The following is a 27507-nucleotide window of genomic DNA, read 5'->3' as shown; positions in this document are numbered from 1 at the left end:
TCATGTTAAGTTTATGTGATAGTTGTAGTAAAGCTTTATATTAAGGAATATCAACATAATATCAATAGTTAGTAAAAAAGGCGAGACACTTCAGCATGTGCAGCCTTGTCTTGAAACATGACCATGTTTTCAAGCAAGAACTTGCACAAGCATGTACTATATTTTAAAATTGTGCCCCTTCCTTTTCATCTAAACTAGAATACTAAAAAATGCTTACATTTTTTTTCCCTTTAACAGACCATACTTAAGTCCTCCAACAATAAAAACTGGCTGCCATGAAATGGCACAATAGTGTTGAAACTGGTGTTAAACACTAATTAGTCAACCATACTTGGGGGAAATCAACCTGCATCTTGACCATACATTTGTACATTAAGTTAATGTTGAAAAAGATGATAACAGCACATTGGCATTCCAAAATTATCCTTTTTTTATCCTAAATTTTAAGTCAGATATTCCTATGATATTCCTTTTCATATTGGATACAAATTTTATTAAATCTACTGCAGACACTTTGTAGTCAAAGTGTTTCAACAGAGGTACTACACAGGCGTCAAAAGGCGTCATTATGGAGTAAAGGGGGTGGTGTCAAAACTCAAAAGGCGTCACTATGGAGGAAAGGGTTAAAGATCTTTTTGCATAAGTATGAAGACTCTTCAACACATATGGAATGGCTTCAAAGTAATCTAGACTCATGTGAGCATCTTTTTTGTGTGTTGTCTAATTAGCTTATACCAAACCTTAATTCATGAACATTGTTTAATAACATTTTGAAAGCAAACCAAGTTACAAACCAAAAGAAAATACACAAAAGACAGTGATTATAAATGCTGAATAGGAAAATAACTACACAAATATTTTGACTGTTTATTGTTTATAACTAAATAAATAGTTATAGATATACATCTTTTAACAAACAAAAAACATTAACTGGTAACATATCAATTACAGAAATACTTCTTTATCATAAGCTATGATTTCCAATAACCTTAGATTTATGACTTTGAATATATTTTTTAGCCAGCATATCGTCATACTTATCCTGTAACATGTGTATGACAGATAGGTAAAATAGTTACAGAAGTAACTCAGTAAGTTATTACCTTTATACTACAGTACATAATACTTCATTTTGATGCATAATGACACAATTTCACCATATGCTAACTTAGATAGTCTTAAAAATAATCAATATTCAAAATACTGAAAAGTCAGAAATATTAACGAAGTTTTCATACATGCAAAAATTACAAGGAGATAGATTTTGCCCCAAATCAACCTTGCATTTTTATGCTTATTTAAGAATTAACTTCTTATGATACTTTACTTAAAAGATAGGAATTTGTATGTTGCATTTCTTAAATCACAATAATTAATATTGCCTTCATATCAATTGTTTAACTTTCACAATATTAAAATAAAATGCACTTAATAATTTTTGAATTTTCAGTACATAATTTTTTCTCATTTCTAACTTATTTTATTTTCATTTATTATTATGAACACACTGTGGATTTATTTTTCGTCAAACTAACATGGGTTTAGGAGCGTATGGATGGGGTTTACAGAAAACAGAAAAACCAACTAAAACTTAATTAGGAATAGAGGAAAACAGATTTTCTTATCTCAACTTTAATAAGCCTCTTTCATTCATAGTAAATCACTTGTATAAATTGCCTAGATGATCATCTATGAGATAAAATATTTATACACAAAAAAAATCAGCAATTGCACTTCTGACATAGCTGACCATATGCAGTGTTCATCTTACAGTTAGATAAAATGTTTAATCATTTGATCAGTTTGATTGAATGTTATGAACTACAACTTTGTAACATTTTAATCTCACTAGAAAGACTACACAGCAACACTTACAGTCAAGTCCCACTAATATAGCTGCACTAACAATTAATGAGGAGATATGCCATTTTTTAGTCTTTCAGCAGGAGCTCTGTACATACTTAACAACACAGAGTTGACAATGAATTCAACATTTTGCTTTTTAAAGGTACATTTGTTCATATGTCATATGTAACACATCCAAATAAGCACTTTTGTTAGTATGTAAGAATAACATTTCTCAACATTCATTTTACAAATATTTTTAAAACCAATTGTGACAAAGTATTAAACAGGTTTCTTTCCTCTTCCTCTTCCAGCCCCACTGCCTTTCTTCCTGCCTCTCTTTGATTGTTTCTTTGGAGCCATACACTTTGTACAATACCATGACTGATCCTCTGGAGGGTCCTCCTTAATACCAACACATACCCTGGAATGGAGAACAATCAGAATTTACAAAGTGGAGATAAGAAGTACATTGCATTCTTACTTCTTCAACTGTCATAAAAATGTATCTTTATAACTTTTCCTTGAAGACCAATAAATAACTTAAGACTCTTTGAACTTTTCTCTCTCTCTCAACCAAATCAATTTAAAGTGTGCTATGCTAGAGTTGTTGATATTGCAGTAAAACTTTTTTTTTTACTAGTGTGCTTTCTCATTTGAGTCATTAGGTATTCAATTTTCTCTATCTTCACATGAAACAAATTGTAAATTTTAAAAGGAGAACAGGATGGTAAGAATATTTCATGTTTTTATAAAGCTGGGTTTGCTACTATTTTTGAAATGCAATTGTATGGTCCTGTCTACAGTATAAATTCAAATTGCAAAATTGAAAAAGATTTTTGCACATTGAAATTCTGAATGAATGACCAAATCCTTTATCACAAAACAGTAAGAGTGTAAACAAAAATGTAATGTTTACACATCTTTTTTCCTTTCATTTTTTTTGCGAGGTAAGGAGTAGAAAAGATTGCTGAGTAAGCAAGATTGACTAAACTTCTAAAAACTAGAGGCTCTAAAGAATCTGTGTCGCTCACCTTGGTCTATGTGCATATTAAACAAAGGACACAGATGGATTCATGACAATATTGTGTTTTGGTGATGGTGATGTTTGTAGATCTTACTTTACTGAACATTCTTACTACTTACAATTTTCTTTATCTATGATAAACTTGGCCCTTTAGATACAGAAGAAAATTAATGAAAATTGTTAAAAATTTACTATAAAGGGCAATGACTCCTTAAGGGGTCATTACCTTTTTGGTCATTTGACTTATTTGTAGATGTTACTTTGCTGAACATTATTGCTGGTTACAGTTTATCTCTATCTATAATAATATTCAAGATAATAACCAAAAACAGCAATAATTCCTTAAAATTACCAATTCAGGGGCAGAAACCCAACAATTGGTTGTCCGATTCATCTGAAATTTTCAGGGCAGATAGATCTTGACCTAATAAACAATTTTATCCCCCATGTCAGATTTGCTCTTAATGCTTTGGTTTCAGAGTTATAAGCCAAAATCTACATTTTACCCCTATGTTCTATTTTTAGCCAGGGCGGCCATCTTGATTGGTTGGCTGGGTCATTGGACACATTTTTTAAACTAGATACCCTAGTGATGATTGTGGCCAAGTTTGGTTAAATTTGGCCCATTAGTTTCATGGAAGAAGATTTTTGTAAAAGTTAACGGCGACGGACGACGACAGATGCCAAGTGATGGGAAAAGCTCACTTGGCCCTCTGGGCCAGGTGAGCTAAAAATTGTAACAATCTATCCTTTATCTACTAACCAATGATACCAATCATCACATATGTCACAACCAATCATAGGACTTCCATCGTCTGGCATCTTACATGTCGGACAAATCCAAACTTTCTGTCCAGTGGCATCCTGAAAACAGTGTCATTCAAAAATTAAAACCAACATTAAACAAAACTCAATGGAAAATAAATTTATATTTGCACACTACAATAATCAAATTACATTTACATTACAACAACATGCAGCAATAATAATAGATTTTCTGATTTCTTTATGAGATCAACATATGAGCTGTGTCGGATAGAAATGACGTTATGAATTAAATACCAATATATGTTGGATAACCATTTTCAGGTAGAAAATAAACTCTATGCAAAGGATGTAAAAGTTTGAAAATTGAGTTGATTTCAGAACCAAACAAAACAAACCAGAATTCATCTTTGATTTCGTATTTGAATGTTTAAAAATCAGTCAAAGTCTTACACATGTAAATGAATATGTGCACTTGCATAAGATCGATTTCTATTCCACGCAGCTCATATTTTGAAATGATAATTGCCCAAACAATGGTTTTATCTAATGCCTGAAGTGGCATGAGCTCATACCTGTATACAAGTATATTTGTAAAATAATCCATTTTCATTCTATATAATAATTACATTTAAAAGAGTGTCCATTTGTGTAGTGATATGAACTACAAATTAGATTCATTTAAGTATATTTTCTATTTCTATATATTTTTTTTCTGTAAATTAGCCAATCAGTTTGATAATCAGACTCAGTAACTTAAAAATATAAAACATTTGATCAGTAACATATGAGCAAAATAAAGTGATGTTATATGATTGCAAATGAATACTATCTATAAGAATATTCTGAAAATTCATGGATATATGATTCTGAATGTATACTTTAGGACACCAACTTTGTAACAAGAGATGACAAGATGACTTTTCTATGTACAAACAAAAATAAAAATGTGTTAGTAGAACAGACAGTTAATATGTAACACTATAAACATATTATTTAGATAAATAATATTAGTAAAGGGTAATGTGAAGGCATGGCCAATCTTTCATGTTCAATTACAAAGGTAGCGCAATTAATGGTATGGTTTTTAGAAGTTTTCTTGAATGAAAGTATATTTCTGTAGAAAAATATAAAACAGAAATCTAAAGTAACTTAACAAAAACAATGAAAACATGAAAATAACAAACACATGAAAAATATACAGTAAAACCTATTTATAGCTCTTATCTATTAAAACTTCATCAAAGGTAGATATTGGAAAGAAAAATATTTTTCTTTCAACCACAAAGAAAGTTTTACTGTATATAAAAACTTAAAGAATATGAACTATGATGATAAGCAAACCTTAAGCTTGGTGACAGTAAGCTTGGCTGTGTTGTCGTGTCTTGACTTAAAATTAAATGAACCTTATAAACCCAATGATATGATAAATAACACAACATTGGCCGATTATTTTTAGTTAAAAACATTTCTGCAATACAATTTCATATTTGATAAAGGAGGAAAATAACTATGATGAAATATCATGAATGTCCTTTGATGCAAAAATTACCAAAAAGTAAAATTTGCCAAATTGTATAAAATATTTTAACAAGAGAAATCTACCACATATGGAATACAAATTTAGTTAATCATGTCAATTGTCTTTCCATGCAAAAATTGATGTATGTGTTCAACAGTTATATCTCATAATGAAAAATGGAGAAAATGTTAATTTTGTTAACTTAAATTAGAGTGATAATGACTACGTCTTTTGTTTCCACATTGATCTTTGATCTTTAAATTATTATAATTCTATCAAGTGAACCAACAGCTGAAGTGGTGATTGTGCGGTAGGGTAAAAACGAGTGGATACTGTTAGGTATTCACAGTTGTCTTAAAATGAATAAGAATATGATGCCACTAAAGACAACAACACTCAAATTTTCACTGCATGGTATTGGTTTATTCGGTCAACATGTTTCACCTATAGATAGGCGTCATCAGGACAATGTTACATATCAAATTTACAGTGAGGTGCATTTCTTGCGGTTGAGCGGTTAACCTGAAGTGTAAGTATAATTACGGTAGTTATGGTGACGTTATATAAATAGAAAATGAAAGTGAAAGTGAAATGACATATAAATATAAATAGAATGAAAAGTAAATGTTGTTTAAGGCGAAGTGTACGTAATTAAACTACACAATGGATTCTTTTTAAATTTTACATGTAGATTCTGCTTGTAAAAATAAATCGGAAAATAAAATAAAAAAATGGGGTAACCGTTTTCGTTTTTGAGATACGAGCTGTTGAAGTTACCAGCATCATACACCAAAATTACAAAGGATATATAGGGAAAATCGTGAAATTCGGCAGGAATTGTTACATTTCCAAGATTTTCTATCATATTAGACAATCGATTTTTTTTTAAATTTATGAGACGATTCTAAAATGTCTGAGGAATCGATTGGTGCAAAGAAAGTCCTTAGCAACCGTGCTACTTTTCAAGCTATACCCTGTTAAAGTTGAATCTTGAGTGTAAAAAAACAAAAAACAACGACAACGTTATTGACGTCGCCGCAACAGTCACGACGCTTCATATAGTCCTATACTTGTATGAAATATATATATACTGTTTTGTTGGAGTTCGTGTTGCTCGGTCTTTAGTTCTTTATGCTACGTTTTGTGTACTATTGTATTGTATTTGTCTATTATATTCGGGTGCTTGCGGAGATCCCCAAGCTAGAAAACGGTTGACATTTTCTTCATTATGAACTAGAACTATTTTCGACTTTGGTGCCTTATTTTTTGTTAAAATCTAAACACTGCAACGTGTTTTCAAAATCTTTGTTCCCATAAAACTTCATTTCGTCAAGGTCTCTTCTCAGAATATCAGCCATCTGTCTGGCACAGGATAACAAATCAATATTTAAGTAAATTTAAGTTGTGTGGTAATTCTTAGTACATTTGGGTAAATTAATCTAATCTTTGTGCCGCACAAGCATTTCTATAATTCAACACATCCCTGAGCCACGACATTATATATTTTATGCATTGCATGCGCTTCTTTTTATCACAATCCAAACCGGCTAGTAACCGTTGTATAACTTTACACGTCTGAAGACAAATATTTGCGTGAAACATTTTTGTATGATTTTTATTTCTAGAAATCAACCTGAAATCTACAACAGTCCATTCCGAAAGTCGGACTGGACCTTTACTTTTATGTGCATTCGGGATCTACACAAATTGTAACCCGAATAATTCAGTCGTTTTATTCAGCTGATGTACGAATGCTACATTTCTCGTGTGGGAGAAAATCGGACATGGAAAGGGCTTGAATTATTCGAGTTACTCAAATTGAAACTCGGGAATATATTTCTAGCTGTTCGGAATTCGTGGAAACAAATGATTGTTTTTCGGCATTACGATATTGAATCAATAGAGATACCAATTATTTCTTTTAACAAATTGGAATACCAGTCAGTTTATAGGTCTTCAGTTAGAAATAGGGGCGGCAATCCATTCATTTTATCCAATCAATTGGAAGAGGGGATCAACACTGATAGTCAAAAAGCCTTGAAATATTCGATAAAAACGTTGAATGTAAATTATATGAACTCCAAAGTCTCATATTATAAGACTAGTAAACCACAGGCTTCTCAATTCTTGTATGATCATGAACTAGGTGAAAACCTAGAGCTGACCGAGTGCGAGATCCTCATGGATAATCATCGAGGTTGTTAAACACCCCTTGCAGTAAACTTTGGTTAAATTTTAAAAAAAAATCGAAATGTAATAGTCTGAACACATTTCACCTCCCATTCCACTAAATATTAAATTGCAGTTACAAGTATCACAAAACTTCCCTGACCTTTTTTCTTTAACCATAATAGAGGGAGGAGGGAAGGAAGGATCCAGATCCCGAAATCCTGGGCTTAAAAACACGAAATCCGGCGAGGTCCCGAATTAAAAAAAAATTTAAATCCCAACTACCCGAAATTCGGAAATAGAATTCCCGGATCCCGAAAGGGTCAATCCCGAAATCCCGAGCTTAAAAACACCCGATCCCGGAGTTCCGATAAAGGTCATACCCCCCCCCCCCCCCCAGTAATTCTATATTTTATTCATTCATAATCTTGGATTGAGACTTGATACTTCAAAATTACATTCTCTAATTTTGAATGATGCACACAGGCACAATAAAAGAAAACAGATTTCGCTATATATCTCTTCGAAATTGGAATTTGTGAAAGAAGAAATGACATGTTATATTTTATCTTACATGTGTACTTTCAATTTCAATATGGTTCTAAATTTAGATTTAGTTTTCCCATAAATTACGGACGGAATAGAAGACACCTGTTTATTTTCTGCACATGTAGAAAAGTTGAAAACTGGGAGTTGAATGACATAATTTTTACTTATTTTAAGATAAATGTTAGAGTAAGAAAATTTTTAAGTTAATGAGTAATTTTTGGGACATAATTTGTTTATTTTTTGTTTGTTTTCCGTCTTTGTTCTTCCGACTGGTAAGTTTTGCACAAGTGGTCAAATTATTCTCTTGGTATCGTCTGATTTCTTATATGAATATAAATCCTCTCCTTAAATTTTCAATTGCACAAAATACGAACATTTCAACGTCTTTTTAATTAAACAATTAAATTCACACGTCTTTCATTAATTATGTGTAACCTATTATAAAACTTTACGTTGAGTACTGTGTTTTTCTTTCAAGACTACGGCTTTTTAAAACGATATTGTTGGGTCAATTCAGGTTTCATTTTAATTAATTTGATATCAATAGAAGAAAAATTGTTACATGTTTATTTGTTTATTTGTTTATAATTTTGTTGTGAGGCGTTTTTTCTTTCTGTTGATATCATAAACACAAAATGCCTTCTCCTACGCGTCTAAAACAATGTTTTTAAGTCAGGCTGCACACAGAACAACGTAAAGAATGCTGTGATTTCTAATTGGAGTTATTTAGATAATTTCTATGAGGTTAAAGACAGCACAGGCGTGCTTGTTGGATTCATTATAGACCGAAGAAAGTAGTTTCTCTTTCGTGTGTCCTTTCTTGGAGTAAGGGAGATAACTTGCATAACTAACGACGAACGTTTTTAATCCCGTATTCCGCTAGAGGCGTGCAATTACGTACACTTCGCCTTAAATAGATTAATAAAAGTTTGTAAGAGTTAGTTCTTCCTTGTAGTCTTATAGTATATAGTCTTATTGGAGGTTCCTAGTGGTATCGTTAAAGAGATGATAAAATGTTTGGTTTAATTTCCAAAATGGACAACACCTCATGGTAATTCTGTACCAATTCATTTGGCTTCGCTCTAGGAGGTACTGCTTCCAGGTGCGTCGGGAATAAATGTAATGTAACATTGTACTGATGATGCCTATCCATAGGTGAAACATGTTGATCTAATAAACCAATACCATGTGGTGAAACATGTCGATCTAATAAACCAATACAATGTGGTGAAACATGTTGATCTAATAAACCAATACCATGTGGTGAAACATGTCGATCTAATAAACCAAAACCATGTGGTGAAACATGTCGATCTAATAAACCAATACAATGTGGTGAAACATGTTGATCTAATAAACCAATACCATGTGATGAAACATGTCGATGTAATAAATCATTACCATGTGGTGAAACATGTCGATCTAGTAAACCAATACAATGTGGTGAAACATGTCGATCTATTAAACCAATACCATGTGGTGAAACATGTCGATCTAATAAACCAAAACCATGTGGTGAAACATGTCGATCTAATAAACCAATACCATGTGGTGAAACATGTCGATCTAATAAACCAATACCATGTGGTGAAACATGTCGATCTATTAAACCAATACCATGTGGTGAAACATGTCGATCTAATAAACCAAAACCATGTGGTGAAACATGTCGATCTAATAAACCAATACAATGTGGTGAAACATGTCGATCTATTAAACCAATACCATGTGGTGAAACAAGTCGATCTAATAAACCAATACCATGTGGTGAAACATGTCGATCTAATAAACCAATACCATGTGGTGAAACATGTCGATCTAATAAACCAATACCATGTGGTGAAACATGTCGATCTATTAAACCAATACCATGTGGTGAAACATGTCGATCTAATAAACCAATACCATGTGGTGAAACATGTCCATCTATTAAACCAATACCATGTGGTGAAACATGTCCATCTATTAAACCAATACCATGTGGTGAAACATGTCCATCTATTAAACCAATACCATGTGGTGAAACATGTCGATCTATTAAACCAATACCATGTGGTGAAACATGTCGATCTAATAAACCAAAACCATGTGGTGAAACATGTCGATCTAATAAACCAATACAATGTGGTGAAACATGTCGATCTAATAAACCAATACCATGTGGTGAAACATGTCGATCTAATAAACCAATACCATGTGGTGAAACATGTCGATCTATTAAACCAATACCATGTGGTGAAACATGTCGATCTAATAAACCAATACCATGTGGTGAAACATGTCGATCTAATAAACCAATACCATGTGGTGAAACATGTCGATCTAATAAACCAATACCATGTGGTGAAACATGTCGATCTAATAAACCAATACCATGTGGTGAAACATGTCGATCTAATAAACCAATACCATGTGGTGAAACATGTCGATCTAATAAACCAATACCATGTGGTGAAACATGTCGATCTAATAAACCAATACCATGTGGTGAAACATGTCGATCTAATAAACCAATACCATGTGGTGAAACATGTCGATCTAATAAACCAATACCATGTGGTGAAACATGTCGATCTAATAAACCAATACCATGTGGTGAAACATGTCGATCTAATAAACCAAAACCATGTGGTGAAAATTTGAGTGTTGTTGTCTTTAGTGGCAACATATCTAAAATATTATAAACGCTATCACCTCAAACTTTATGCTATTGTTGACTACAGTAATATGACAATGAGTTAGTATACTGTGTTCTATGTTAGTCATTACAACTAATGGATATTTTTGACCAAAAGATCCATATAGATAAGATAAATCACATCACCCCTATTTCTTTATAACTTGCATTGTACTTTTAGTGATCAATTCAAATTTTTCTTTTAAAGATCGTAAATATTCTAAACGTTACAGATAATACTAAAATGTTGTAACTCCTCTGAAAAGTTTTACTGGCAATACTAAGTGAAGGGTTGTCAAACATATATGAATGAAACAGTTTATTGATAATTCAAAATGTGCTTAACCTGTAGCAAAATACTAGCAACCTACAAATAATTTCTTGTCTGATAAAAATATTCTGATCTTTTACAGTTTAACCCCCAAGTACTGATTTCGAATAGTATTTCAAATGTTTTAAATTCAATCCAAACATAGTTATTTTAAAAATATTTCCCAGATGCAAGTTAAATAAATATGTATACAATTTGTTTGTTTTAACCTCAGTACTAGGTACATTAGTTTTTGTTTGTTTTAACCTCAGTACTAGGTACATTAGTTTTTTGATAATTAAAATATATGATTAGCCAGTTGTTTTCTTTGACAACATTAGATTTGATCTTTTTTCCGAAATATAATCTCAATTTGTAATTAAATGGAATGAAACCTTTTTCTGATCCAATCTGTGAAAATGCCTGGGAATGTTTAATTTCTAGACAAACAGTTTTGTGATATACATGTTTAAAATCACCATAAAAAAGAAAATGTAGTTAGATGTGGACTTATCATACAAACAAAGACGTGTAGTTAGAGGTAACAGACATGAAATGATACTTCACCTCAATGACATGATCTTCTGACACCTGATAAGTATAATTTTAACAAGGACAATAGTTATGTAAACAAACTCATCTAAGATACATTTTATTCTAGGATTTTTTTTTTCGCCCGATGCATGTTTCGTCTACAGTGCTCATCAGGGATGCTCATATTATAATGGTAACAACCCATCTATCAGCTTTTACTCAATATAGATAAGAGACAGATTAATTATGAATGATTTTAGTATTAATTCATATGCAAAAAATGATAAATTTGATATAGGATATAAATAATTTGATGATTTTAAAGCCATATTAGACAATGAAAAGCCTTACATTCTAATAAAATGAATGAACATTAAAAGCAATAAAGCAGGAAAGCGATCTGAAGCATGGATAGGAATGTATATGTAAAATCTGTTTTTAGTTGACTATTTGAACCCTGCTATTATGCAATTACAATATGGTTTAAGTATCAGACTTACTATGAAGGTTCCAATCGTTTCAGCTACTACTGTTCTCTGTACTGATGATGGCTTGGATGGAGGAGGAGGGGGAGGAACTATAGAGGGTGGGGGCATAGGAGGCAATTCAAACTTCTCCCTGGGGTTAGAGGGACCAGGAGAAGGAGATGGGGAATGGTATGGACTGGTAGAAGGTGTGTCACTATGAGGTGAATTGACGTGTTCCACTGGAGATTCTGGACGATGCGGAGGTGATGATGGAGGGGTAGATGGGGTTTGCACCGGAGATGTTTTAGTTTCCGTGGGGGCAGGGGATGGAAATTTTTTAGCTTCAGGTTCACGTTTTCTTGGTACACTGGATGTAGATGGCTGTGACAGATTTGGTGGGGGTGGTGATGGGACAACACCTCGAGGTAGCTCTGGGATAGAAAGTTTACTAGGATTTTTACGAGGAACAGGGGATGGCACCCTGAGAACAGGAGGTGGAGGAGTTGCTGTTTTTGGAGGTTCTGGTGTGAGAACAGGGGGCTCCTCCTCTATCACAAGTCCTGGCTTAGGCTCTTTTTTGATTTCTTTAGTTTTTGGCTCTTTCTTTACTGAAGTAACAGATGGTGATGCTGGTTTGGTTTCAGAGATCTGTGGTGTTGTCTTCTTTATTACTCTGCAAAATTATTAGTGATTTTTCATAGATCTTAATTCAAACATAAATATAAAAACAAGAAAAATCCAAAAGAACATAAACTGATGCCAGACAATATACATTTAAAGTATTTTGTTTTACTAACGATATTTTAATTTTGGATGTAACACGTCTTATGATTGACTGACGTTGTTTTGTTTATCAGCTCATAGAAATAATATTGTCATATGACAGTGACGTCATCAACGTTTTTTCATGATATACTCCGGTTTAAAATGGAATTTTGAATTAAATTATAAGAAATCACTGTAATAATTTTTCTGTCTATTCTTAATAACATAAACTAGAGGCTCTAAAGAGCCTGTGTCGCTCACCTTGGTCTATGTGAATATTAAAGGAAGCAGATGGATTCATGACAAAATTGTGTTTTGGTGATGGTGATGTGTTTGTACATCTTACTTTACTGAGCATTCTTGCTGCTTAAAATTATCTCTATCTATAATGAACTTGGCCCATTAGTTTCAGTGGAAAATGTTAGTAAAAATTTACAAATTTTATGAAAATTGTTAAAAATTGACTATAAAGAACAATAACTCCTAAGGGGGTCAATTGACCATTTCGGTCATGTTGACTTATTTGTAAATCTTACTTTGCTGAACATTATTGTTGTTTACAGTTTATCTCTATCAATAATAATATTCAAGATAATGACCAAAAACAGCAAAATTTCCTTAAAACTAACAATTCAGGGTCAGCAACCCAACAACGGGTTGTCCGATTCATCTAAAAATTTCAGAGCAGATAAACGTTGACCTGATAAACAATTTTACCCCATGTCAGAATTGCTCTAAATGCTTTGGGTTTTGAGTTATAAGCCAAAAACTTCATTTTACCCCATGTTCTATTTTTAGCCATGGCGGCCATCTTGGTTGGATGGCCGGGTCACCGGACACATTTTTCAAACTACTAACCCAAAAGATGATTGTGGCCAAGTTTGGAATAATTTGGCTAAGTAGTTTCAGAGGAGAAGATTTTTGTAAAAGATTACTAAGATTTACAAACAAGAGGCTCTCTAGAGCCTGAATCGCTCACCTGGTAAACAATGCCTTCGGCCATGTTTTTTGACGAAATAGAAAATAAAACACAAACTTTATTTTATACACCCTACTGATCATTCAAATGAAGTTTGGTTGAATTTGGTGGAGTAGTTTTAGAGGAGAAGATTTTTTAAAGTTAGCAAATATGATGAACAAATTGTGAAAAATTGTCATTAAAGGACAATAACCCCAAAAACTGCATTTGACCCCTATGTTCTATTTTAAGTAACGGCGGCCATGTTTTTTGACGGATCAAAAATCGAAGCACACACTTTGTGCAGGATAATCTAAGGAACAATCATTTTAAGTTTCATTCAAATCCATTCAGTAGTTTCAGAGGAGAAGATGTTTGAAAAATTGTTAACGACGACAGACGACGACGACGACGACGACGGCGGACGCCAAGTGATGAGAAAAGCTCACATGGCCTTTTAGGCCAGGTGAGCTAAAAATGGTTAAAAATTGACTATAAAGGGCAATAACTCCTAAAGGGGTCAACTGACCATTTCAGTCATGTTGACTTATTTGTAAATCTTACTTTGGTGAACATTATTGCTGTTTATAGTTTATCTCTATCTATAATAATATTCAAGATAATAACCAAAAAGAGCAAAATTTCCTTAAAATTACTAATTCAGGGCCAGCAACCCAACAACGGGTTGTCCGATTAATCTGAAAATTTCAGGGCAGATAGATCTTGAACTGATAAACAATTTTACCCCATGTGAGGCATGTCAGATTTGCTCTAAATGCTTTGGGTATTGAGTTATAAGCCAAAAACTGCATTAGACCCCATGTTCTATTTTTAGCCATGGCGCCCATCTTGGTTTGATGGCTGGGTCACCGGACACATTTTTTAAACTAGATACCCAAAAGATGATTGTGGCCAAGTTTGGATTAATTTGGCTCAGTAGTTTCAGAGGAGAAGATTTTTGTAAAATATTACTAAGATTTACGAAAAATGATTAAAAATTGACTATAAAGGGCAATAACTCCTAAAAGGGTCAACTGACCATTTCAGTCATGTTGACTTATTTGTAAATCTTACTTTGCTGAACATTATTGCTGTATACTGTTGATCTCTATCTATAATAATATTCAAGATAATAACCAAAAACAGCAAAATTTCCTTAAAATTACTAATTCAGGGGCAGCAACCCAACAACGGGTTATCCGATTCATCTGAAAATTTCAGGGCAGATAGATCTTTACCTGTTTAACAATTCTACTCAGTTAGATTTGCTCTAAATGCTTTGGTTTTTGAGTTATAAGCCCCAAAACTGCATTTTACCCCTATGTTCTATTTTTAGTCATGGCGGCCATCTTGGATGGTTGGCCGGTTCACCAGACACATTTTTTAAACTAGATACCCCAATGATGATTGTGGCCAAGTTTGATTTAATTTGGCCCAGTAGTTTCAGAGGAGAAGATTTTTGTAAAAGTTAACGACGACGATGGACGACGAACGCCAAGTGATGAGAAAAGCTCACATGGCCTTTTAGGCCAGGTGAGCTAAAAATGTGGTGCACACTTTAAAATAACCTGCTACGCGGTTCATTCAGTGTGCACCACATTTTTTATGTTATTTCTCCATAGACAGAAACAAATATTACAGTCATTCTTTAAGGTGGTACCTAACACTACAGGGAGATAACTCTGTAAAATCAGCAAAGTGTTTTAATTAAGTTGTGTTGTTAAGGAAATATTAAGCTTCTCAATGATCAAAATAAGTGTTTGTCAAACTGCTATATAACCAGTGTAATTTTTCTGATAAAATGGTTGGTTCAAATGTTTTAAAATTTTTATATAATTTTGTCAAAGGGTCGAAGAAAATATTTTGTCAAAATGTTATGAAAATTAAACGAGCCAAATTAATTTTAGTGAAAGTGTTGGGTACCACCTTAATTAAAAACCTTGATAATATTTTTTAATGCTTCTTTTATATTTTTTTTTTAATTTAATTTCAGGTATGCTTTAATAACATTTTAATAACACTAGAAATAATTGAAATGTAACTGAATTCAAAATTAAGAATTCAAAGTTTTTTTGTACTTTCATTGGCATGTAAAATAATTGAAGGAGTGCTATTAGAGGTATGTAGCTTGGAAGAAATTACGTCGAAAATAGGGGCAAGGTCAAAATTTTTACACATCATTTTAACTACCAAAAAAAAAAAATCATTTTCAAAATGTCTCTAGTATTATTTGCCAAAATATGGGGGGGGGGGGGGGGGTGCATATGTGTGCAAGTCAACTCTAAACAAATATTTATTTGTGTATACAGTACATAAAAATCTATTTAAGATAGTTTAAAGTAAATTTGGGTGTGCCAAAAAATTGTGAGTTTCTATTTTACCCTAAAACTACTATCTATTTAAATGTAACTGAGGGCTATTCCAGAAAAAAATGTATGGGAGGGTTGGAAGGCAGTTTTTGTCAGCACCCGCTACCCAGACAATTGTAATTGAGAATTATAGTGCGTTAAAGTGTGAAAAGTTGCTCTGATACCCATCACCCATGTATTATTAATATAATGTGCCTTCCAACTCCCCCATACATTTTTTTCTGGAATAGCCCTGATCAGAATCATATCAAATTTTAATCTAATGAACCGGTATCTATCTATAAATAACATAATTATTATAAACATACAGTTTAAGACCTTCTTGTCGAGGAGATTCACTTGGTGATGACTCTGTTCTTGGAGACATTATAACACGAGTGCTTTCACATTTATTTGATGCACCACCAAATTTTATCTTCAACTTGGTTGGGAAATATGTCTGAAAAGTAAAAGGATGTTTTACAATTATAAACCAGATAAAAATATGAAAAATCCTTCATCAAACAACAGGAAACTATGAGTATGAATGAATGGAGTTGGTAGGTGAATTTTATGCATTCCACAAAAAGTAAAATACAGACTGGAATAATTTTAGCACATATAAATAGTGCATCATTTGATTAATGTCTCCAAAGCAATACTAATTATCAGCATATCACAAAACTTACTAGCAGAAGTGCTTAATTGAAAATACATTTACAGAATAATAATGAATCAATTTAAACCTCATTAAGATTTTAAAAATAGTGTATTATGATGCAATTTCAGCTGACATGTTTATAAGCAGGATACTTGAGTGTTTAGCTTCAATTCCAGTAAATACAAATGGAGTAGCACTGAACTGAAAGTTACAACTAAGACTCTTACCTCACGACTTTTATCCTTTTTACTTTTTTCCTTGTCTCTGTCTTTGTTCTTGTTTTTCTTTTTCTTTTCTTTCTTTTTCTTGTGTTCCTTAAATATTTAAATGAAGAACTTTTAATTGTCATGATTTTATAAGTGGAGTAAATACAGTAGCATAATGTTTTAGTGATTTTAAGACATATAGGGAATTTTTTAAATGTCTTTAAAAAAGAAGGCAGACAATTTTGAGAATTTCTTAATCTGATGTTTTGGAAATAAAATATTCTAATAAATGCACATTAAACATGTTAAAGAAGAATCCAATAATATGTCATTGAAAAACTAAGTTGAAGTATTGAATGACAAAAATATGTTAACTTCAGCAACCTTTATTTTTCAACTTACACCAAGAAACTTGATCTTGGCCTACTTAGGATGGTAAGGTCAATGCTTTAAAAGAAGTAAATGTAAAATAATTGACTTAAAGATCTGCAACCAAATTGGGTCTATAAGAAACATACTTTATAGTAAAAAAATGTTTTTCTTGAAACAAAAATGCCTAGTAGTACTTCTTCAATTCCTATTTTTATAACAACCATTCCATAAAAAAACTAAACAAAACATAATCTTACCTTTGATTTTTCAGATTTTTCAGATTTCTCAGATTTTCCCTTAATTTTGTTATCATCCTTTCCTGTTTCCAGAGGTTCTGTTTTAATCACAACTGGTTCATTTCTGATTTCACTTGACTCTGTCTTAACTTCGACTGTTTCATTCCCTACTTCAATAGTGACATTTTCTACCTCCACTATATCTGACACGTCTGTATCTTGAGTAGCAGGCATTGTATCTTCCTCTGGTTCAGGTGGCCGTACTGATACAGACAGACCTGCCGCCGACATAGCTGCCATCCATGGATCCATTGGCTTCTTTTCAGGACTTTTGACTTCTGGTGATTTGCTTTCAAAAATATTTACTTGACTTATAGTTTCAGATAGAACAGTTTGTTTTAACTTTGACTTTTCCTTAACTGGTGTTGTTAATTTCTTTTTTCCCGAACCCTTTGGACGTCCTTTTGGTCTTTTTATAGGTGGGGATGTAAGCAGTGGTGGTGGTAGAGGTGGTATTTTTTCACCAGTAGGTAAAGTGATATTATTAACATCATCCTTCCCCTCAGGTGCCTCAGTTTTAATGGTGACCTCTGATATGACCTCAGTCTGCATGTCATCTAAATTAACATTTGTGACATAAGCATCAAATGATTCTTCGTCATTGAATATTGATTTTTTATCTTTAGATTCACTTTTATTTTCATCATCAGAACTAGCAAAGTGAGGGACTGGTTTCTTATTTTCTATAGTTTCTTCATTTTTAGATGATTTTGCAATAACTGAATCAATAATGTCATCAATGGCAGCTAATCTTGCCATTTTCTTCTCTGGGCTGATTGGTGGTCTACCACGTGGCCTGTGAGACTGTTCTACGATTACAAGTTTGGAGGATCCATCTTGTGAATTTTCTTCATTTTCTTCAGTCTTAACAACAACCTCACTGACAGATGATTCTGTAGATTTTCCAGACAGAGACAAATCTATTGGCTGTTCAGTTGTTGGTGTTGAAATAACATCTTTAATGTCTTCATTTGAAATTTGTGAATTTGGTGACATTCTTTCTAATATATTTCTCTCAATTGTTTCTATATCTGCTGGGCGATTAGGTTTAACCACCACAGGAATAAATCCTCTGGGTCTGCCTCTAGGACTTTTTGGTGGACGACCAGGACTTCTTCCAGATTGAGGTCGACTTGGACTCCTATGTAAAGGTGGTCTTCCTGGACTTCTTTGGAATGGTGATCTACCTGGACTTCTTGATAAAGGAGGTCTGCCAGGACTTCTCTGCATGGGAGGTCTACCTGGACTTTTCTTTAATGGAGGTCTCCCTGGACTTTTTGGAGGTCTACCTGGTGGTCGTCCTGGACCTTTAGGACTTTTAGCCTGTCCAGGAGATTTAGATTTAGGCCCATAACCAGGTGGTGACACTACAGTGGATTTCGGTCTTACAATTTCTGTTTGTACATCTTTTGAATCAGATTTTGAAGAACTTGGCACAAACACAGTTTCAGAAAATAGATCTCTTTCAATTTTTTCTTTATTTGAATCTGATTTTTCTTTTGCCAATGATTTCTTTGACTGTTTGACAGGTGATGGTTTGGGTGATTCTTTTGCCTTTTTAGGGTATCCTTGAGGTGGTGTTCTTGGATCGGGAAGTTTGCCAGCTTTGCCATGAGTTGGTGTATGATCTCCTGACGTTGATATGATAACACTTTTCATTTCATATAATGATGGTCCAGCGTCTTCAGGAAGAGCACCACTGTCTAACCTGTAAAAGTTTCAATGAATAATTATTGTTTAGACAAAATATTTAAATATTTACAAATAGAAACCAAAACATTGTATTTATTCAGTATGCTACAGATGAATCTGATGACCATGGGCTATATTTGGCAAAAAAAAAACATGAATTCAAGAGAACCAGTAAATAGTGATATTTGATATTACATGTACTACAATTTAAAAGTTTTGACAAAACATTAGTCCCAATTGTGATATATGGTAGTGGGGCATGAGTTCATGCAAAATATCCAGATTATTGTATCACATATTTCATGTTTTACATAGAAAATACTTAATAAAAAAAAAAAATTATAATGGGATCACATCTAATCAAGATCTACAATAGTAAATTTTTGGCATCAACTTTTTTTAATCTAATTATGATGTAGTGAAACATAAAGAAGAATGAATATCCCACTTATCTTCTTTACTTCCTAATCTCATTCATAACAATTTTCCAAATAATTGGTTAATCTCCTGTTAATATTGTATTAATTTCGTTCTATTCACATCAGAATATATACCTACATTAAAATTCATATAATATAGAGTGATTTTTTCAAGTGAAATTTGAATGTCCATTTATTCTCATTTTAAATTTTCAAACTTCTTTTGTAAAGTATGTTTATCTACTTTAAAACATTGGACAGTTTGCAGGACAAGAGGTAAATATAAAGAAGTTATACCGTCTTCTTTTAAATGGAGGTCCATCTGGTGGTGTATTAGCATGCTTGTCTACAGCAGTGCCATCTACTGGACTTGTTGATATCTGATTCAATATTGGAACTGGTAATAATCCTGTTACTCTTGTATCTGTACTTGGTTCAGTAGACACAGACTCTTCCTCTGAAGAAAAAAACCAACATGTCTAAATGTTTTAAACAGTAATCTCTTGTTATTTTATCTTAGGCAAGTTTTACAGGTTACTAGTTGTACACAATCATGAATGTCAACTTGTTTACCAAATACAAGGAGAGTAATTTTTATAGATTATAGTCAGCATAGGCTAAAGTAGTATATCAAGGTAAAAATGACCAGTTGTGAACAAATGTAATTTTTCTTGCCCCAAAAAGCAAGTAACATTCAAGTTTTACTACCCCAATCTAAATTACTGAAACACTTGGTAGGCAGAAAGAAATGTTTGAAGTATTATGCCATAAGGCATGAATATTGCCAGAATGAAGAGATGAAAATACACTATATCATGTATACAAAAAGAATTTTCAAGTAAAATCTATAATCATTATTGACATTTCTACATTTCTACTGTACCTTCCAGTTCAGGATGCATAAGTGGCATATACTCTGGTATAGATTCATCCCTTGTGAACACCTCTCTACAGTCTGGTTTAGGGAACTGTAGATTAGGTTTCTTTGGAACAGGAAATGCCACAACATCATGAGCGTATGGTAAAGGATCTGCATTCTTAATGTATTCTCCTAACTCACTAGGACTGACATTCAAATGACGGAAGGCTAAACCTATGTCATCTATATTGGGTTCTGTTCTTCCAACTGAGAATACAAAAAATTACAGTATCAACAACTATACTTTCTTCAATACTATATCAGACAATTCACATATTTTTTATGTCCAAATTGATCTTAAATCTTGTTTAATCACAGTCTACTTATATACCATCAAAGAGTACAGATGTACACAAGTGTTTCAAGGTCAAGTAGGAAAAAGGCATGCTTTTTTGTCAAATAATAATATAGATTTATTTAATATCGAACACAATTAATTTAGGAGTGGCTTATCTTAGGAAAAATAGTACAGATAATTAATAGGCATATATGTACAGTGATGTTGCTTATTTTGAAGACAATACACAAAACAGATTATTTGGAGATTTTTAAATATTTATAACAAAACAAACACAACAAATGAAATGTTATCATTACTGTGTATGTACCTTAACATGATACATTGTATATCAATGCATATAATTTTGCAATCCAGGCTTAGTTTAAGGTATGTGTTTTCCTCATCGTTGAAGCCTAAAGAACACCATACAATTCACCTGCAATTGTTCACATCTTTGTTCTTTGGTCTTAAGGGCATCCGATACAGTTTCTCGATGTAATGTCATTTTTATAGTTTTGAAATATGTTGTAGGCCTTGGCGAGTTATAAAATAAAACACAAAATAAAACATAGGTCACCATGCTCGTTTTCGAGAAAATTGAGGCTGAAAATTGGGGATTTGTGCAATTTTGTAAAAAAGGTAGGCAATGTTATAAAAATTTTGGAGCAAATATTCTTCGTCGTAAATTATTAAGATCGGGTTCAATTTAAAGCTGTGATAAGTGACAAAAAGGGAAAAAATAAATTCCTACACGAATGACTATACAACTATTCAAGTCTTGCTTGTCATTGTGGACCAGATGCTCAAAGTGGAATTTTTTAATCCAAAACATATGGAAATAAAGTGTTTCTGAAAATGTCATTTTTATCATTTTTCTATATAAACTGCATTTTGTCATGCTTTCTCCAAATCTCAAATAAAAAATATATGTCACCGTGCTGGATTCTATGATAAACGCGATTTATCCTAAAAATTGCGTTCCCCTCTTTGTAACCTCAACGTTAGCGTTAAAGTGCCTGACGTCGCTGGCAGACTTTTTCGACGTTATCGCTGCTAATTACCGGTGACATTTTTCAGATGTTTAAATATTGCTTGTAAAGAGCTACCTAAAAATTAGTAATATTGTTTTCGGAACTAAAATCATGTAAATCATAAATACATCTCTTTGTTTGTGGTCTAAGTGAGAAACATCTCAAGAAAAGTGATTACGGACTGTTGATAATTTTTACGGCTTTTAAAATTAAAGACTCCGCAATTTAGAACTTGGCATACAGGTACAACATGTACTGTACACACTCGTGTATTAATTTATACCTTTTTTTGACCTCTAGAAGTTTTTTTGTTTTTTTGTTTTTTTTGTTTGGTGGGCTGCTGTTTCATTACAATACTCCTTCAAATCCCTCTATTCACGTTTTGATCACTTTTTAGAATTTCACATTAACTCATAAAATTAAATTTTTATTCGGGTCAATGATAACAATTGAATAATATTGGGAGGCTCCTAAACAGTTTTATAGCTGACTAATATATGCGGTATGGGCTTTGCTCATTGTTGAAGACCGTACGGTGACCTATAGTTGTTAATTTCTGTGTCATGTTTGTCTCTTGTTGAGAGTTGTCTCATTAGCCACTTCTGTTTTATGTTGTCAGAAAACAAAAACAAAATCTTATAAAGGAGAATCTTCAATATTATAAGGATGCTATAAACTATACCATAATTTTGAAACTTTGATTTGGTAAAAACGATTGAATTAATAGCGAGAGGATTGCGCATATAACGTATGCATAATTTCATTGGTAAATAACTATATATATTTTTTCACCACAGCGCGACGCATTGCGGGGTACATAAAATATCGCACGTTCATTCCTCTGTCTGTCCTTCCGGTCCTTATGGTTAATTAAATTTTTCAAGTGTACAGTTCTTCCCAAATTCTATAAAACAAATATCGTATGGACATGTTCGAAAATCAGTGCATGCCAACTATTCTTTAAAAGAGTTGTCATTCGGAAATATTAATTATAATGGAAATTGCATCGTATTTGCTGTCATTCCGTCATTTCTCTAATATATTTGTAAAAAAATTAAAGAACAAATTAAACAGCTGAGCTACGAGAGCATAATACGCCCGTCGTCTTATGAAAAAGAATAATACATGTTTTTAAAATAACACGGGGGAAGTCATGCGAAGTATATCCTGACTCATTCCTTATTCTTGCTCAAAAGGAAGTTTGTATATCACAACATGTTTTCTATGATACCAAATTGAAGCTCAATAAAAAATCACTGAGAACTCAAAAATGAAATAAAGAATCATCACGAAATAATATACAGATCTTAAGAATAATTTAACTAACAAGTACAAAAATGTATGTGAAATTTTTTATGCAATAATTATACTAGTATAATCGACGGCTAGCTTCACACTAGTAATAATTATCAATAGATTCTGAGATACGGTGGGACATGTGAAAACCCTCTCTTTTTTCATAAACTCAATAACTCTAAAAATCAAATTTGAATCATCCTCAAAAAGTATACTACAGATCTTCAAATTCATATAACTAAGAAGTGTGTAAAGTTTTAAGCAATAATCATAAATCGTTTTTGAGATACATCGCGGACTGTGTGTTTGACCATCATGAAAAAACAACCATGTTAAGTTTGATGACATTAGGATAATATGCTGTTCCATGTTTACGACGGACAGACGGACATTTGTATATCAAAATACGTCCCGTCAAATATTGTGCATGAAATATTTGCCACTGGACGTTAAGCAACCAACAATCAATCAATGTATAGGACATAGTTTTGGTATTAATCTGGCATTTAAGGTAGTGTCTTCCTCATATCAAAAATGATAATTGACATGCATTATATTAGTAACACCAAAAGGGTGATCTTGAGATTGCTAATTATACGATATTTTGTTGAAGATTACACAGAAACAGTAATGTGTTTTATTTATTATGATTTCATTAGACTGTTATCCTGTTAGAATCAAATGCACTAATATTAATGGTGCAGAAGTTAGCATGCGGGAGAAACAGAAATTGGAGTATCGAAAAATCCACATTACGTTTCTTATTACGGGAAATTACACGCATTACGTCCCGAAAAAAGTGATGTTTTGTGGGAATTCAAACGCTTAACATCGCGCCAAGAGTTAACCCCCTTGAAACTGTATCGGATGCCCTTAATGTCTCATCAATGCTCATAGCAGGCAACCACTCTGCATACATGTATTTATATCTATATATCCAATTCGTGTCAAAATTGTAAATAATATATATCAAACAAATCCCCTCCACTTTTCTTAACTATAAAAATGATCCTTCAAAACTGTAAATTTTCCATGATGTAAAAGGATGGACATCACTTACATTGTTCAGCATATCTGTGTGTTACTTTCCCCACTTGCACCAGGTAGCGTTCTAGAATATCTGTCAAAAGTTCTAGTGGTGTTGATTGTGTCGAATTCCAACCTAGATTCTGACAGATTTGTGCAACACACACTTTAAGAACCTGGTAACTGTATTCTCCAGACATGTTACAATCTAAAAACAAGAGTAAAGAAGTTATAAATAAATATTAAAAAATATAACAGCAATCACAAAATATATTTGACATTTTTTTTAGTTCAATGCCACTTGTGACAATTCTACATTTTATTATTTAGACTGAGAATGACCAGTATTCTGATTAATATGGCATTTAATTAAGTCTCCAATAACAGTAAGAAAAACAATAAAACAGAAAATCAGTCCACTTATCAACTCAAAATCTTTTAATTTTTTTTCTTACTGTTTCATACAAATTCATTTAACTTAAAAAAAAAAACCATTTGACTTGCATCATATTATGTTAAAAAGGGTTAAGGTACAAAAAAAAGATTAAAAAAACTAAAAAAATACAACAACAGATTGTGCATCCAAATTGAAATAGACCAATTAAATATTCAAAGTGCTGATTATTATATATACTGTCTATGATCATGATGATTCTTTTTTCACAATACTGTGCTTTTTCATGTATATTTGTTATGTGCTATTTGTTTTGACTATATGTGTTGAGAGTTACGACGTCACATTGTACTGATTTAATCTACATGTACATGTAGGGTCGATGTCAGTGTCGAATCCAAGTCCGTTCTTGTCCAATCACGTTCGCACCCTACACTTTCGCGCCCAATTATTATCGGTATTGTGTTTAATAATTTGTAAACGAGTTTTGGGAAATGTATTGCTATGCATATATATTTTTTTATTGTTTCTAAATAAAGTGAGATTCTGACAAGTTTTTTTTTTTTGTGTCATGGAATTAAAGTGTATTTCTATAAATATTTCTTTTTCATTGTTTCAAAAGGAATTGGGATTCTGAGTGACAAACACACATGTTTTCATCTTCATGAGATAAAAGGAGCCAAGCTGTAAAAAATGAAATCTGTAAAATAATTCCTCAAATCTTATTCAAGAAATATACAATATTAGGTCAACATGGTCAATGTCAGGAAAATATAACCTTTTTTGTATTAGGCTAAGAAAGTTTTGCATTGAGTACAATTTTTTTTATATTTTTAGGACATTGACCTAATATTGTTTCTATACGGCAACTAAATGAACTTAAATCAATACACTGATAGCTTTTTAAATTGTAACACAAATGTCAAACTTATTTTCATCCCTGATTGTGGAGACAGTGTTTCATGATGAAATAGACATTATACAAAATATAGCTATGTTACTATATTTAGGAAATAAACCCAGGTACTTGCAGTATAAAGTAGAAATATTTGGTATATACATATAAAAGAAATACAGTCGACTCTCGTTATGTCGAAGTCAGCCGGACCAGAGAAATATTTTGAGATACACGTAGTTCGACTCAAACGAACACCGGAAGTTCGACAATCTAAGGGACACAACTCTTGCTTAGCTTGGTAAAGCTAAAATAAATCCAGGTGAATATGGCAAGGGGATCGATATTCTAGTATCAGATCGATGTATTTGTATGTCACAGTCTTTTATTATTATAAATTAATGACATTTATTTTACTTATTCAATTAAAAAAAAATCCTATGGCTTTTCCAAGAGAGTAATTTCCAATTGATAGTTTCGTTATTCAGGTCGGTTATCTGGTTATAGATGACAAAATTGTTTATTCTCGGATACAAGAGATTTAAGAAAATTTTGATTTCTATTCATTTTGTTTTATCTCACTCTTTCTTTTCGAAAGAAAATATAACAAGATTTATAAAGACGACGTTTGAGTAGTTCTAATGTGATCATCAATGGAAGCCATAATCCTCACTTTATACAAACCCAAGCTCATTAGTGTCAATCACAAATTAATTGTTTTGTAAACATTTTAAATACTTTTTCATGAACATTAACAATGTATCACTAATTATTTATAAAAATTCTATAAAAGATAATCTTAGGTAAACACTCATGGAAATAGCATGTCATAAATCAATACAGTGTTCAGTGACCGGAAATTTAATTACATGTGTATTGTCTGATTAACTCTTCAATCCATTTTTAAAAATCCCGGAGGTCATGTTTTGACATACCAGTATGTGTATTGAAATCGAGATAAAAAATGAATTTTGAATTCTTTTGTTAACCTTGGTACCGTAAATTTAGTTTGACTCAACCGAAATTTCGACTCATCCAATTTTGACTCTTCAGGAGTCGAATTACATACTTTTGTATGGAATAAAGTTCGGGACCACGTGAAAACTTCGACTCATCCGAAATTTCGAGTCAACCGAGTTCGAGACAACGAGAGTTAACTGTATCTAAAAATTCGAAAAAAATTGGGTGTGAACGTGTAGGGTGCGAACGGACTCCGGGGGCGAACATGTGAGGTGCGAAGGTGTGGGGTGCGAAAGTGTATTGGGCTTGAACAGACCTAATACTGTCAGTGCCGAAGTACATGTACATGCATGTAGTCTTAGCAATTCAGAATATATATATGAAGTAAAAATTAAAGGGCGTCTCATTGGGGGGTTCCGATCCCGGATCCCGCTTACTGTTTCGTCAGATTCCCGTATCCCGCTTACACTATGTATGTAAGCAATTCTCATTTTTTGTCATTTCCCGGGTCCCGCTAGACCTCATTTCCCGTTTTTAAGACACAATAATTTGACTTTCACGTGTCACACTTACAAAAAATCGGCAATTCCGCGTCACGCTTAGACCCAATGAGACCCAAATTAAATAGTATAGTTGTTTTCTTTCTATGATACGATAGTTGATTTGTGGTGACATAACCAAAGGATAACATTGAACAACGAGAAATTAAAGAATATTAGAACTGGAGTGCAGTGACAAGACTTTTCCAAAATTTTGAGTAAGGCGAGGGAAAACACGGACTTCAACAGAGATACCTGCTTGCAACATATGATAATCTAACACAGCAGAAGAATATTGTGATGTGTGATTTACAAAAAATAATAAAGCCTTTGTAAATTATTGGTCATGCCAGGGACATATGATATATTGTTCCCAGGTCATTATATTTTTCAAAATATAGTATTATACCTTACAGGTCAGTTGTAAAATAATATACGCATTGTTTCATAACTGCGTTCAAAATGGTTGCATAGCATTGAAATCGCCTATTAGGCCTATTCCATTCTTTTCCATTAAATGCAGATGAAAATGCTAAAATTTAAATCATAAAAATAGTGAAAAATATTGCTTCCGGTTCTTATCAG

At 32.6% G+C, this 27507-nt stretch overlaps 1 protein-coding gene across 4 annotated transcripts; it reads right to left on the bottom strand.

Annotated features, from left to right (window-relative positions):
- Positions 1–1822: 1822 nt before the first annotated feature.
- On the bottom strand, positions 1823–27507 carry LOC143048196 (uncharacterized). 4 transcript variants are annotated; one of them, XM_076221736.1, is made up of 12 exons: positions 27332–27507; positions 24169–24342; positions 20466–20708; positions 19880–20039; positions 17433–19179; positions 16825–16911; positions 16266–16396; positions 11899–12538; positions 11432–11455; positions 4982–5026; positions 3636–3736; positions 1823–2269 (listed from the first exon to the last, which is right to left on the bottom strand). In XM_076221736.1, the coding sequence occupies exons 2-12, from the start codon at positions 24332–24334 to the stop codon at positions 2128–2130; spliced, it is 3486 nt and encodes a 1161-aa protein (XP_076077851.1). In that variant the 5' UTR covers positions 24335–24342; positions 27332–27507; the 3' UTR covers positions 1823–2127. The 4 variants fall into 4 exon arrangements, with proteins under 4 accessions (XP_076077851.1, XP_076077869.1, XP_076077860.1 ...); XM_076221754.1 differs by lacking the exon at positions 4982–5026; XM_076221745.1 differs by lacking the exon at positions 11432–11455.

The sequence above is a fragment of the Mytilus galloprovincialis genome, chromosome 1 (genome assembly GCF_965363235.1).
Source record: "Mytilus galloprovincialis chromosome 1, xbMytGall1.hap1.1, whole genome shotgun sequence".
Taxonomy (NCBI): Eukaryota; Metazoa; Mollusca; class Bivalvia; order Mytilida; family Mytilidae; genus Mytilus; species Mytilus galloprovincialis.
Note: the sequence above shows the minus strand (reverse complement) of the source record. Positions and strands in the feature narration are given on the sequence as shown.

Coding starts and splice junctions, on each gene's coding strand:
- LOC143048196 (XM_076221736.1), bottom strand. CDS start 24,334: ATGTCTGGAGAATACAGTTACCAGGTTCTTAAAGTGTGTGTTGCACAA. Junction 16,912..17,432: donor AAAAATCTGAAAAATCAAAG/GTAAGATTATGT, acceptor TAAATATTTAAG/GAACACAAGAAAAAGAAAGA. Junction 3,737..4,981: donor TTACTGTCACCAAGCTTAAG/GTTTGCTTATCA, acceptor CACTGTTTTCAG/GATGCCACTGGACAGAAAGT.